General features: G+C 43.0%; 1 protein-coding gene across 11 annotated transcripts in view; it reads left to right on the top strand.

Annotated features, from left to right (window-relative positions):
* Positions 1-13,894, top strand: part of TDRD12 (tudor domain containing 12) — a 119,992-nt gene that overhangs the window by 3,351 nt on the left and 102,747 nt on the right. For all 11 annotated transcript variants that reach the window (XR_007514643.1, XM_049864119.1, XM_049864118.1 and 8 more), the window contains exons 3-5: positions 4,776-4,912; positions 6,593-6,712; positions 9,801-9,856. Coding sequence is in view for 10 of the 11 variants with exons in the window: in XM_049864119.1 (XP_049720076.1) it covers positions 4,776-4,912; positions 6,593-6,712; positions 9,801-9,856 (313 nt within the window). In the remaining variant the exon portion in view is untranslated. The remainder of the gene's footprint in view (positions 1-4,775; positions 4,913-6,592; positions 6,713-9,800; positions 9,857-13,894) is intronic.

Consider the following 13,894-nt stretch of genomic DNA (forward strand, 5'->3'; position numbering starts at 1 on the left):
GGACAGATGGGAAAATGTGAAGCTTGGGTTAGGTTTAGTATCACTTTTTTTTTTTGTTGTTGTTGCAAGAATGGGTGGTGCAGTGAACTTCATGTTATATTGACTTGAGAGACACTTTTGGGGACTTTGTTTTGAGTACTTTGGTCGTGTTATCATGAGGGGCTGGTCCCTGGAGAAGGACATCATCCTTGGTAAAGTAGAGGGTCAGCAAAAAGAGCAAGACCCTCAAGGAGATGGATTGACCCAGGAACTGCAACAGTGGGTTTCAGTATAGCAATGATTGTGAGAATGGTGCCGGACCAAGCAGTGTTTCGTTCTGTTGTGCATAGGGCCCCTTTGAGTCAGAACCAACTCGACAGCACCTAAGAAGATCGACCAGAGGGTTCAGATGATGACAACTCAGTCCCTCCTTTGTGGCACTGACGATTAGCTTTTCATGTAACAACTTTACCACTGTTCAAATCAGGTCTTTTTTTCAAGCTCATAAAATGGTTTTTCTCATTCTTGCTGCATTCATGAGCAGAAATTCTGTGTAGAGCTTTGCTTCATCTATGAAGACAATGTAGTTACCCTGTAATAATCGTACTGGAAAGGTGGAAAAATGGCTTGATTCTTCCCATTAGCAATTTCCAGTGTAGCGACCTGTGCCTATCTCCTGTGGTATCCAGAGTTTTTTTTTTTAGTATTGTGGTCTTGTGAACTTATGGCTTTTGATATATTCATCAGTTACATGCACTGTACTTTTGATGCTTAAAATTGTCTCATCTTCGGCTAGTGGAAGCCCCTACATAACACAATTTCAGAGTTGATCAGTCATGTAAATTATTAATTATCCATAGCATCCCTACAAGGTGCCAGCACTTTAGCATTGTCTTAGCTATGTAGTGCTGCTGTAATAGAAATACCAGAAGTGGATGGCTTTAACAAACAAGTTTATTCTCTTCACAGTTGGAGGCTAGAAGTCCAAATTCAGGGCGCCGGCTCTAGGGGAAGGCTTTCTCTGTCTGTCGGCTCTGGGGGAAGGTCCTTGTTATCAGTTTTCCCTAGGTCTAGGAGCTTCTCAGGACAGGGACCCCAGGTCCAAAGGACTGGTTGCTCCAGGCTCTTCTTTTTTGGTGGTAGGAGGTCCCCCTCCTCCCTGTTTGCTTCTCTTTTATATTTCAAATGATATTTATTCAAGGTACAACCTAGTTTTGTAGATTGAGTCCTGCCTCGTTAGCATTATTAAAAAAAAAAAAAAAGAAACTCAGCTGTCAAGTCGATTCCAACCCGTAGATTCCAACCCATAGTGACCATATAGGACAGAGTAGAACTGCCCCATAGGGTTTCCAAGGAGTGGTTGGTGCATTTGAACTGCCACCCTTTTGGTAGCTCTTAACGGCTTTGCCACCAGGACTCCCGTTAACATCATAGAGGTTAGGATTTACAACACATAGGATAATCACATCGGATGACAAAATGGTGGAAAACCACACAATAACAAGAATCCTGGCCTAGCCCAGTTGACACACATTTTTGGGGGACAAAATTCAATCCATAACAAGCATCAAACAAATACTCTGCATCCTTTATCAGAATTTCTTTTGGATCGTTTGAGTTTTGGATTATTTGAGGTTCTTACGAATCCATCCTTTGCAGAATTGGCTGCCTTGTATTTTCCAATTTAAATTTCTAAGAGGAAGACTCTCCACTGGCTGCCTTCTTCCCTCTTTGGGTACAGTTCTCCCCATTGGACCCCGTTATAAATCTGTGGTCAGCATATGGTTCGCTTGTCTCTGGATTGCCAGTCAGGTCGTCTGTGTCCTGGAGGTCTTTGGTACATTCAGGGTGCCAGGGGCTGTCACTTCAGCTAATAGGCATTTAGTTACTCAGTTATTCAACAAGTAGCGTTTGGAGACTTCATATATGTCAGGCAGTGTTATAGGTGATGGGGATATGGCATTAAACAAAATGGACAGAAATCCACCATCCTGGAGCTGATACCCAGCTGCGGAAGACGATAAACGAATGTTGGTATTGTTAGGTGCCATCCAGTCGGCTCTGACTCATAGTGACCCTGTGTACTACAGAACAAAACACTGCCTGGTCCTGCGCCATGCACACAGTTGTTATGCTTGAGCCCATTGTTGCAGGCACTGTGTCACTCCATCTCGTTGAGGGTCTTTCTCTTTTGACCTTTTACTTTACCAAGCATGATGTCCTCCTGATAACATGTCCAAAGTGTGTGAAATGTAGTCTTGCCATCCTCGGTTGTAAGGAGCATTCTTGCTGTACTTCTTCCAAAACAGTTTTGTTTGTCTTTTGGTAGCCCGTAGCATATTCAGTATTTTTCACCAACGCCACAGTTCAAAGGTGTCAGTTCTTTCTTGGTCTTCCTTCATTGTCCAGCTTTCACATGGTTATGATGTGATTGAAAATACCATGGCCTGGGTCAGGCGCACTTCAGTCTTCAAGGTGACATCTTTGGTTTTCAACCCTTTAGAGAGGTCTTTCACAGCAGATTTGCCCAGTGCGATGCATCTTTCGATTTCTTAACTGCCGCTTCCGTGGGTGTTGATTGTGGATCCAGTAAAATGAAATCCTTGACAGCTTCAGTCTTTTCCCTGCTTATCATGATACTGCTTATTGGTCCAGTTGTAAGGATATTTGTTTTCTTTATGTTGAGGTGTAATCCATACTGAAGGCTGTGGTCTTTGATGGTCGGTAAGTGCTTTAAGTCCTCTTGCTTTCAGCAAGCAAGGTTGTGTCATCTGCATAATGCAGGTTGTTAATGAGTCTTCCTCCAATACTGATGCCATGTTCTTCTTCATAATAGTCCACCTTCTCAGATTATTTGCTCAGCATACAGAGTGAATAAGTATGGTGAAAGGATACAACCCTGACACACACCTTTCCTGACTTTAACCACACAGCATCCCCTTGTTCTGTTCAAACAGCTGCCTCTTGATCTTGTACAGTTTCCTCATGAGCACAGTTAAGTGTTCTGGAATTCCCATTCTTTGCAGTGTTATCCATAATTTATTATGATCCACACAGTTGAATGCCTTTGCATAGTCAATAAAACACAGGTAAACATCCTTCTGGTATTCTTTGCTTTCAGCCGGGATCCTTCTGACATTAGCAGTGATATTCCTGGTTCCACGTCCTCTTCTGAATGGAGCCTGAATTTCTGGCAGCTCCTTGTAGATACACGGCTGCAGCCACTTTTGAATCATCTTCGGCAAAATTTTACTTTCGTGTGGTATTAATGATACAGTTCGATAAGTTCCACATTCTGTAGGATCACCTTTCTTGGGAATAGGCATAAATACGGATCTCTTTCAGTCACTTGGCCAAGTACTGTCTTCCAGATTTCTTGGCACAGATAAGTGGGCACTTGCAGCGCTGCATCCATCTGTTGAAACATCTCAGTTGATATTCCATGAATTCCTGGAGTCTTGTTTTTTGCTGATGCTTTCAGTGCAGCTTGGACTTCTTCCTTCAGTACCAGTGGTTCCTGATCATATGTTAACTCTTGAAATGGTTGAATGCTGACCAGTTCTTTTGACTCTGTGTATTCCTTCCATCTCTTTTTGATGCTCCCTGCATCATTTGATGTTTTCCCCATGGAATCTTTCACTATTGCAACTCAAGGCTTGAATTTTTTCTTCATTTCTTTTCAGCTTGAGAAATGCTGTGTGTTCTTCCCTTCTGGTTTTCTATCTCTAGCTTTTTGCACATGCCATTACGTACTTTGTCTTCTCAAGCCACACTTTGAAATCTTCTGTTTAGTTCCTTTACTTCATTCTTTCTTCCTTTTGTTTTAGCTGCTCAGTGGTCAAGAGAACGTTTCAGAGTCTCTTCTGGCATCCATTTTGTACTTTTCTTTCTTTCCTGTCTTTTTGATGACCTCTTGATGTCTTCACGGATGATGCCTTTGATGTCATTCCACAGCTCATCTGGTCTTCAGTAGTCAGTGTTTAGTGCGTCAAATCTATTCCTGAGGTGGTTTCTAAATCCTGGTGGAATATACTCAGGGTCCTACTTGAGCTCTCATGGACTTGTTCTATTTTTCTTCAGGTTCAGCTTGAACTTGCGAATGAGCAATTGATGGTCCATTCCGCATTTGGCCCCGGCCTTGTTCTGGCTGATGATACTGAGGTTTTCCATTGTCTCTTTCCACAGATGTAGTCGATTTGATTCCTGTGTATTCCATCTGGTGAGGTCCACGTGTATAGTCACTGTTTGTGTTGGTGAAAAAAGTTATTTGCAATGAAAAAGTCGTTGGTCTTGCAAAACTCTGTTATGAAATCTCCGGCATCGTTTCCATCACCAAGGCTATATTTTCCAATTACTCATCCTTTTAATACACCTTAGAGGATGGTAACAGGCGCAGAAAGTAGGACAGGGAGTACCAGCCTGGGGCTGCATTTCAAATTGGTCAGGCACATGATTGACAACCGTTGGTAGGCTTTGTTCTCTGACATAAGAAGGTAAAGCGATGCCTTTTCCTTATTTTACTTTGTTAAAATTGTTTTTAGTTGAGGGATTAAAGCAATTTTAAAAAGAAAAACAGTGAATTAGAATTCAGGTGACTTGTGTAGTTACCGAGGCTCATTTACAGACAAGCAGTGTTTAGCTTGGGCAGGTCCAGCCTCTTTGCTTCTCCTTCCCGTAGAGTAGAATGTCAGCTAAGGTGATCTTAGGAGAATACCTTTCAGTTCTCTCATTTTTATGACTACAGATGTTAATACTGAAGTTAAAAAAAAATAATAACTTTCCTTTTTATTTTGTAGGTTTGTGTGGTTTATTGTCAGGAGCTGAAGTGCTGGTGCAGGGCTGTTATTAAGTCAATCATGTCTTCGGCCGACCACTATCTGGCAGAATGTTTCCTTGTTGATTTTGCCAAGTACATCCCAGTAAAATCTAAAAAGTGCGTATGTATTTACTTTGCCTCACACTCTGTAAGAAGACAAATATCAGTTTTTAAGGAGAATGTCACTTTCAAAGTGAGGGGATAGAAGTGATTATTTCTTGAGAAAAGAGGAAACTGGAATTGCTTGGCTCCACGAAGTGATGCAGGTTCTGATTCCGTATCCACTGAGCGAAGAGAAGGTGGCCGTGGTAAAGTCTCGGGCGTGTGCGGCTTGTCCTCCACCTTCCTTCCTGGCAGGCCAGGGCGGGTACAGCTTGTTCTCTCTGCGTCTCCTTAGAGCTCTCTGCCAGCCTGCTCGCCTGGCACGTCCTCTTCTTTTTTCTTGTGAGGACGTGGGCCCTTTAGGGAGGCTTGGCTGCAGGTACAGAGATGTCCTTTTTACCTCTGTAGGTAGCTTTTCTAGAGGCAGCAGAGTATACGTTGAAATGTGCATTCCTGTTTCCGTATGAACATAGGTTGCTTAACGAAGCAAGACTGTGACTTTTCCATAAGGTGGGGAGAAGGTTGGGAACGAGCTGGTTGTCGGGTAGTGGCTGCACAGTCCTCAGGGATTGCCAGGCCACGCGTCGCAGGAAGCGGTAGCCACAGGTCAGTGTTGATGTTCTGTGGTGGTATTTTTCATAGCTTTCTGTCCCAAAGTAAGAGGATGTCAGTGTAATATATAAACGCCAGGACCTTTCTTTCACTGAAGAAAGAGCAATACCAAATAGACTTCAGTTGCAGTGAGAGATTCGTCTTGAAAAAAGGTTTCATGGCAGAAGGGGCTGATCAGACATTGGGATTTGGCAAAGATGTAAGAAAACAGTCGGTACCTTTCTTGCTTTGTGATTCTGTACCTTTATAGTCATAATTGTTACCAGAGTAATTACTGTGTTTTACTGTTTTGTGAGATTTTTGTTTCCGTATTTGGAGTTTTAAGTTTATTTTAGGCAAGAGAATCATATGAGTAAATAGAGCTTGGCGGGGGGGAGGCTTCAAGGGGCAGTTAGTACAGCCAGTTGTTTCTAAACCGTCCAAGACAAAAGATGGCCAGGCTGCCCGCACAGGGCACAGCAGGATCCAGAGAGGAGATCGGTTTACTGTAAAATGGTATGTTAAGGTGGCCTGTCATCTATCAGAGAGAAGAATGGAAATACAGATGTTGAACTTAACAAATTTCTTCTGTGCAGGGTTGGCAAATACTAATTTATTAGGACACCTGCTCATTTATAGGAGCTTTAAGGTTTTTTTTTTTTAAGGTAGTTCTTTGATTGAAATTGGTAATCAGAATGATAGGGTGTTCTTCACAGGTGTGTTTGTCATTGCACAGTATTTTTCAACCTTTTTTTTTTATTATCATCTTTGAACCCTCATTAGATATTTTTTCCTACCCCCGCCACACCATGAAATTTTAATACTTCAGATATACTAAATACCTGTTGGCGTACTATACGTTTATCTGTGCTGTGTACATAAGAGAGTAAGATTTTTTCACTCCCGAAGAACCAGTTTTTAGCCCCTTGAGCAAATAAATCCAAGCACTTCTTGCTGTTGGTAGGTATATTGGAACCCGGAACAATTTGTGTGTGTGTGTGTGTGTTTTACGTTAACTGTATTAGTTAAATAGGTGTACTTTAAAAATACACGGCGTATGTCCCTTTTTGCTCATGATGGAACTATATCTGTTTTGCTGCTCAGCATCCGGGTTGCCGTGGAAGCTTTTATGCAGCTCCCCTATAGAGCGAAAAAATTTGGACTGTACTGCACAAGACCAGTTACACTGCACGTTGACATCTGTGAAGACAGCGCCGGGATTGTGTAAGTACAGCTTCTGAAATAGGCTGAATCGCTAGGAAAATGGAGTATATGATGTATATACCAAATCGATTCCTGTTCAGAAATGCTAAGCAATTTCAAACATCTTTTTGTTCTTTGAGAAACGTCTTCTGACTCGGTGTTTGTCAAACTGGGATGTGCAGCAGAATTCCTGGGCAGCAGCCTCTCCAGAGAGGCTCTGAGTAGGGCCTTAGCATTTGTGTTCTCACCCCCCTCCCTTGTTTTAATAGACTTAGGAAAAGTAACAAAGAAAAGCAGTCATACAATATAGGATTATGTAGCGTTAAAGTCTTTTGAATTCTCCACCTCATTTCCCTCTCGCTGGGAGGCCACTGTGCTCTCTCAGGCTCTGAAATTCCTGGCTTTCTTTCAGTGCTTTTGTAAGCATTCATAGCCATGGAGTTTTAATGACCGTTGGAGCAATACTGTCCTATTTGCAAATTTAACTTAAGAACGTATGTTGAAGCTCTTTGCCAGTAGGTGACCCTCTTCTTTATATTTTCAGTCTTTTTCGTGGGTGAACATCCTTTCTGGCATACCTGCTATAGTTCTCTTCTGATAGCCAGCTAGGTTGTTTCTGAGCCGTGCCATGGTGTCTGTTCTCATGAGAACATAGGTAAACCCGTATAAAGTAAACAGATGCAGAGATGTATGTGATACATACACAGATCGTTACCTGCCATTGAGTCGGCTCCAGCTCATGGCTACTTTATGTGTAGGTGGCTGGGGGTGGGGTGGGATGCAGGAACGACAGGGTCTCCAGACATCTCATGGAAGCATCCACAAGAGAGGCAGTTTCCCAGTTCAGGGAGCATAATGCACCAGGACGTGCAAGTTGAGTAAGAATTGTGCTGCTCTGCATAGTTCTTCTTCCCACAATGCCAGTCCTGGAGGGGGAGGAAGGACAGGGCTGCCCCAGACCACAGGAGACTGAAATCAAGCCACCTGGTAGCACTTGTTCAAGATAACACGGTCACAACCATATCCCCGACATGATACTGCCCAGTGCAAAAAACCACCTTGTACAGACATCAGTGATGTGGCCAAATACTAGGAAAAAGGAACAAAGAAAGTGGCATGTGTCTGTAAGAGGTCTGTGTTTGCATATGGACTGATACACAGCCACAACAGTGGACGGAAACACACATGGAGATGGTACAGGACACTTTGTTCCATTACACATAAAATTGCCGTGAGCTGGAGCCGACTCAATGGCAGCTAACGATCTGTATATGTATCACATACATCTCTGCATCTGTTTACTCTATACGCGTTTACCTGTGTTCTCATGAGAACAGACAGCATGGCACAGGCCCCTGGAGGTGGTGAATGCATCACTCTTGCAGTTGGCCTTGGAATCGGCACAAAAAGATGACTAGCCAGCTTGTCTCTGCTGAGGCCACCACGCTGTTTCAGGCTGCCCAGCAGTCAGCCCACACCATCACTGGTCTGTGAGACACTCTCCAGCATACCTTTGCCCTGAGACCCTCTGGGAGTGCGGCCCTCATTGTGGCAGCAACCCCTTCCTCCTCTGTCCTGTGACTTGGGAACAAGACAATTGACTCTCAGAGGCCGTCTCTTTCCTGTCTGTCTCGTTCCCTCTGTGCCTGACCCCGCCTTCCCAGTACTGCCCTCTTCAGGGACCCCCACTCTCAACCTTGAACACCCCCAGACCTAGAATACCCTCCACGTAGATGAAGACTCAGGAGTAAGTTATTTTACTGTGGTTTAGTCATCCTCTTTGACATGTGGGGGTTGGTGTTTGTGCTTCATCCGGAACTTCTATTTTAATACGTGTATTATAAATTTTGGTAGATTTTGTCAACTTTATCTCCATCATTGGGATATAGAAAGTGCCTCTTTCCTTACACACCTTTGAATATGATTAGGTTTTTAAAGTTTTGCTTATTTGCTGGGTAAAAATGTTACTTTGTTTTAATTTGTGTTTTTCTGACTTATAAAATTGGGTATCTTTTCATGTAGTTTGTGTTGTGTGTGTGAGGGAGAGATTGAGTGATACACTTGTTAATATTCTAGGTTGACTTTTGGGTTGTTTGCCTATTTTCTCGTAAGGAATCTACCTTTTCTTCAAATTTAAAAAAAAGTATCAGAAAAATTTTTTTTTGTAGTTAGGTTTTAGAACTATTCATTTATTTTTTGCCTTCTTTTGGAAACCCTTTGCAGTTCTCTTGAGTTAACGTGCATACCATTTCTTAGTAAAAAATAAAAACTAATTTTTGGATGTAGATTATGTGCAATACACTGGGCTAATAAGTGATTTATGTCCATTTTTGATTTCAATCTTAAAACAACCCGTGCAGGATGGTGCTGTCATCGCCGACAAATAAAGCCTGTAGAGAAACATAAAACGTACCACTCAATCATACTTTTCGTTTCTTGTTTTCAGATACTGGTTTCTTCCACTTTTCCACTGCCTACAGCTCTCTCTATTTTCGTCTGAAGCATAGAAGGGATGTAGGAAGGGCAGGATGGTAGAGAGAAAATGGGTAACAGTGAAAGGGATGTAGACTCAGCAAGTTGGGAATACTGTGGGGTGATGGTGACTGGCTGGTTCCTGGAAATCAGAGCTTTCCCACCGCCACCTCTTGGTGTTGATTTAGCCAACACATATCAAGCCCTCGTTCTGTGCCAGCCTGTGCAGGGCACTGGGGTTTCGGATCGCTGCCCATAGGGAGCTTGTATGGCTAGGGAGACATATGTCACTGATAATGGGTCGATGGTGTTGGGGCAAATGATGCCATGGTGATGGGCACAGGGCATTCCAGTAGCTCCAGGAAGGGGACCTTCGAGCATTGCCAGTTCTCAGCAGGGCCTGTGTGACTCGGGGCTCTGCACTACTGCAGACAGTGGTCTTGGAGAGGAAGGTACTGCAGAGATGTGGCTGGGGTTGTCACCCCAGAGCAGAACCAAAGCCAAGCTCACTGTTACCTGCATCTTTTGTTCAGAATAGTATCATAAACATTCTATCATAAACATTCAGCATGTCATTTATAAAGTGATACTGGTATACTAGCTTCAGTAATGAAGTTGTGTTTGTTCACTGTTCCAGGCCCGCCAAGAAGTGGGACAGTGCTGCTATTCAGTACTTTCAGAACATTCTAAAAGGTAAGGCAAGTACACTGTCACTGCAGCCTGCTCTGACCTGGCACGGTCATAGGGCAGTTGAGGTAGTTTAACCTTCTGTTCACAAGGGGGTTTGAGATGATGCCTGCTTAGCTGTTCACCCTCCTCATGTGGGTTGCATAAGTTACTTGGAGCTTCTCCTACACCAAGTGTAGCAATGACTCTGCACCCCTGGAGCTTTGGGAGTGGGTGTAGATGTCAGCAACTGACAATCTAAATTAGAAAGGGGCTGTTGGTTGAGGAACCCCTAAACAATAATAATAGTTGCCTCTTAGTTTGCGTAGAAGCCACAGCCCTACAAAATAAATCCACTTGGCTTTTTATTGAACCAGCAGTTGATGAAAAGCGAAACGTCTTTAAGTGAACAAGGGGTAGTATGTGGATACTTACTGCGTGACAGTCATTATTGCTAACTTAAGATGTATGAAAGATTTTTTTAGTATTTTCTTTATATTGCTGACTGTAAGATATAGTCTCATTTGTGGCATCTGTCCTAACATCTGGAAATCCTGGTGGTGTAGTGGTTAAGAGCTACGGTTGCTAACTAGAAGATCGGCAGTTAGAATCCCCCAGCTGCTCCTTGGAAACCCTGTGGGGCAGTTTTCCTCAGTCCTGTAGTGTTGCTATGAGTTGGAATAGACTTGACGGCAGTGGGTTTGGTTTTTTTGTACCCTAACACCTGGCAGTGAGGAGTCAAACAACCGCGTCTGTCTCTTAGCACTGTTCTGAGGTGTTGGTGGATGTGAAATGACTGGAGCACCACCTGGTACCTAGTTGGGGTCCTGGCCCCTCTCCTGTGCTGCCCCATTGTCTCAGTAAAGGGAAAGCCAGATACTTTGAACTTGGTAGAAATGGGAGGTTTGGAAGTTGGCTGGTTTGGGAGTTAGGGCCCTTGTGAACCTATTGGCGGATGCCTGGTGATGAGAATAAGGTATGGAGGAGGCAGACTGTACCTAGTTTTGTATCTTTTTTTTTTTTTTTTAACAAAGAGAAGTTTATTTTCTCACAGTCTAGTAGGTTACAAATCCAAATTCAGGGCGGTCAGCTCCAGGGGAAGGCTTGCTTTCTTTGTCGGCCCTGGAGGAAGGTCCTTGTCCTCAATCTTCCCCTGGCTGAGGAGCTTCTCAGGTGCATAGACCCCGTATCCAAAAGACGAGCTCTGCTTCCAGCATTGCTTTCTTGGTGTTATGAGGTCCCCAACTCTCTGCTTGCTTCCCTTTCCTTTTATCTCTTGAGAGATAAAAGTTGGCCCAGGCCACACCCCAGGGAAACTCCCTTTACCTTGGATCAGGGAGGTGACCTGAGTAAGGGTGGTGTTACAATCCTACCATAATCCTCTCAACATAAAAGTATAATCACAAAATGGAGGACAACCACACAATACTGCAAATCATAGCCTAGACAAGTTAACACGTATTTTGGCGGGGGGATAAAATTCAATCCATGAGGGAGACTTTCACAATCTATCAGGTTCTGCAAAGCTTTGGGATGTAAAAGAACATGTTTTGTCATCAAACAAAGGCCCCTCCATCCTAACAGCCAACTGTGCAGGTCCACATGCACCTTGGTCCCATTTCTTTTCTTTCTTTCTTTCTTTCTTTTTTTTTTATTGTGGTGAGAGTATACAGACGAAAACATTAGCTAGCAAAACAACTCCTATATTTATAATTCAGTGATATTGATTACATTTTTCATGTTGTATCATCGTTATCACTGTCCTTTTCCAAAATATTCCACCACTATTAACGTAAACTTACTGCCTGTCAAACAAAAACTCCCTCTTTTTCTCTCCCTCCCACCCCGGTAACCATTAATGATCTTTGGTGTCTATTTGCTTATAAGTGAGATCATACAGTATTTATCCTTTTGTGTCTGACTTACTTCACTCAGCATCATGTTTCATGGTTCATCTATGTTGTGAGAGGCATCAGAACTTCATTTCTCTTTATCGCTGAGTAATATTCCATTGTATAAATGAACCACATGTTATTTATCCATTCATTTGTTGATGGGCATTTAGGTTGTTTCCACCTTTTTAGCTATTGTGAAAATTGCTCCAATGACCATTGGTGTACAGGTTTCTGTTTGTGTTTCTGCCTCCACTTCTGGGTATACACCTAGGATTGGAATTGCTAGGTCATATGGTAATTCTATGCCCAAGTTTTTGAGGAACTGCCAGACTCTTTTCCACAATGGCTGTACCAGTGCCATATCTTTTTAATGTACAAGACTAGCCCTGCTATCCCAACACAACATTTGCAAATCCAATCAAGGTCAACGTTGATTGCCATAAATTTCTCAGTATGTTCAGGGATAATTTTTCTGCACCAGGATACCTGAGTTCATATTTAGGAGCTTGGTAAAATTTGGGATTTTAGAGTCTCTCTGGTCAATATTTGGGCAAGAGATTTAATTTCAAAGATTGAGACTACAAAATCAAACTATGTATTGGATGTGTTATTCTCCATCACCTATTACCATAATGCCATCTACAAAACTTCCGTTCTCATACCAATTCTTACTTGAAACCAGCCCTGGCAAAGGGCAATAGTATCTAGATAGAGAAGCTTATCACTGTTAGTTCATAAAACCAAACCAAACCCACTGCCAGCGAGTCAATTCTGACTCATAGCAACCCTATAGGACGAAGTAGAACTGCCCCATAGGGTTCCTAAGGAGCAGCTGGTGGATTCAAGCTATAAACCTTTTGGTTAGCAGCCAAACACTTAACCACAGCTCCACCAGGGCTCCTGTTACATCATATATTTTTTTTTTGTAATAATTTTTATTGTGCTTTAAGTGAAAGTTTACAAATCAAGTCAGTCTGTCACATATAAGCTTATACACACCTTACTTCATACTACCACTTACTCTCTCTTCAATGAGTCAGCCCGCTCCCTCCTTCCAGTCTCTCCTTTTGTGACAATTTTGCCAATTTCTTACCCTCTCTACCCTCCCATCTCCCCTCCAGACAGGAGATGCCAACACAGTCTCAAGAATCCACCCGATATACGTAGCTCACCCTTCGTTAGCATCTCTCTCCAACCCATTGTCCAGTCCCTTCCATGTCTGATGAGTTGGCTTCGGGAATGGTTCCTGTCCTGGGTCAACAGAAGGTTTGGGGACCGTGACCGCCGGGATTCCTCTAGTCTCAGTCAGACCATTAAGTCTGCTCTTTTTATGAGAATTCGGGGTCTGCATCCCACTGTTCTCCTGTTCCCTCAGGGGTTCTCTGTTGTGCTCCCTGTCAGGGCAGCCATTGGTTGTGGCCGGGCACCATCTAGTTCTTTTGGTCTCAGGATGATGTAAGTCTCTGTTTCATGTGGCCCTTTCTGTCTCTTGGGGTCATAGTTGTCGTGTGACCTTGGTGTTCTTCATTCTCCTTTGCTCCAGGTGGGTTGAGACCCATTGATGCATCTTAGACGGCCGCTTTTTAGCATTTAAGACCCCAGATGCCACATTTCAAAGTGGGATGCAGAATGTTTTTATAATAAAATTATTTCGCCAATTGATTTAGAAGTCCCCTTAAGCCATAGTCCCCAAACCCCCGCCCTTGCTCTGCCGACCTTTGAAGCATTCAGTTTATCCCGGAAACTTCTTTGCTTTTGGTCCAGTCCAGTTGAGCTGACCTTCCATGTATTGAGTATTGTCCTTCCCTTCACCTAAAGTGGTTCTTATCTACTAACTAATCAGTAAATAGCTCTCTCCCCCACCTCCCTCCCTCCCCGCCTCGTAACCACAAAAGTATATGTTCTTCTCAGTTTATACTATTTCTCAAGATCTTATAATAGTGATCTTATACAGTATTTGTCCTTTTGCCTCTGACTAATTTCACTCAGCATAATGCCTTCCAGGTTTCTCCATGTTATAAAATCTTTCACAGATTCCTCACTGTTCTTTATCGATGCGTAGTATTCCATTGTGTGAATACACCGTAGTTTATTTAACCATTCATCCGTTGATGGACACCTTGGTTGCTTCCAGCTTTTTGCTGTTGTAAACAGAGCTGCAATAAACATG

The sequence above is a fragment of the Elephas maximus genome, chromosome 21, assembly GCF_024166365.1.
Source record: "Elephas maximus indicus isolate mEleMax1 chromosome 21, mEleMax1 primary haplotype, whole genome shotgun sequence".
In the NCBI taxonomy this organism is placed as follows: domain Eukaryota; kingdom Metazoa; phylum Chordata; class Mammalia; order Proboscidea; family Elephantidae; genus Elephas; species Elephas maximus.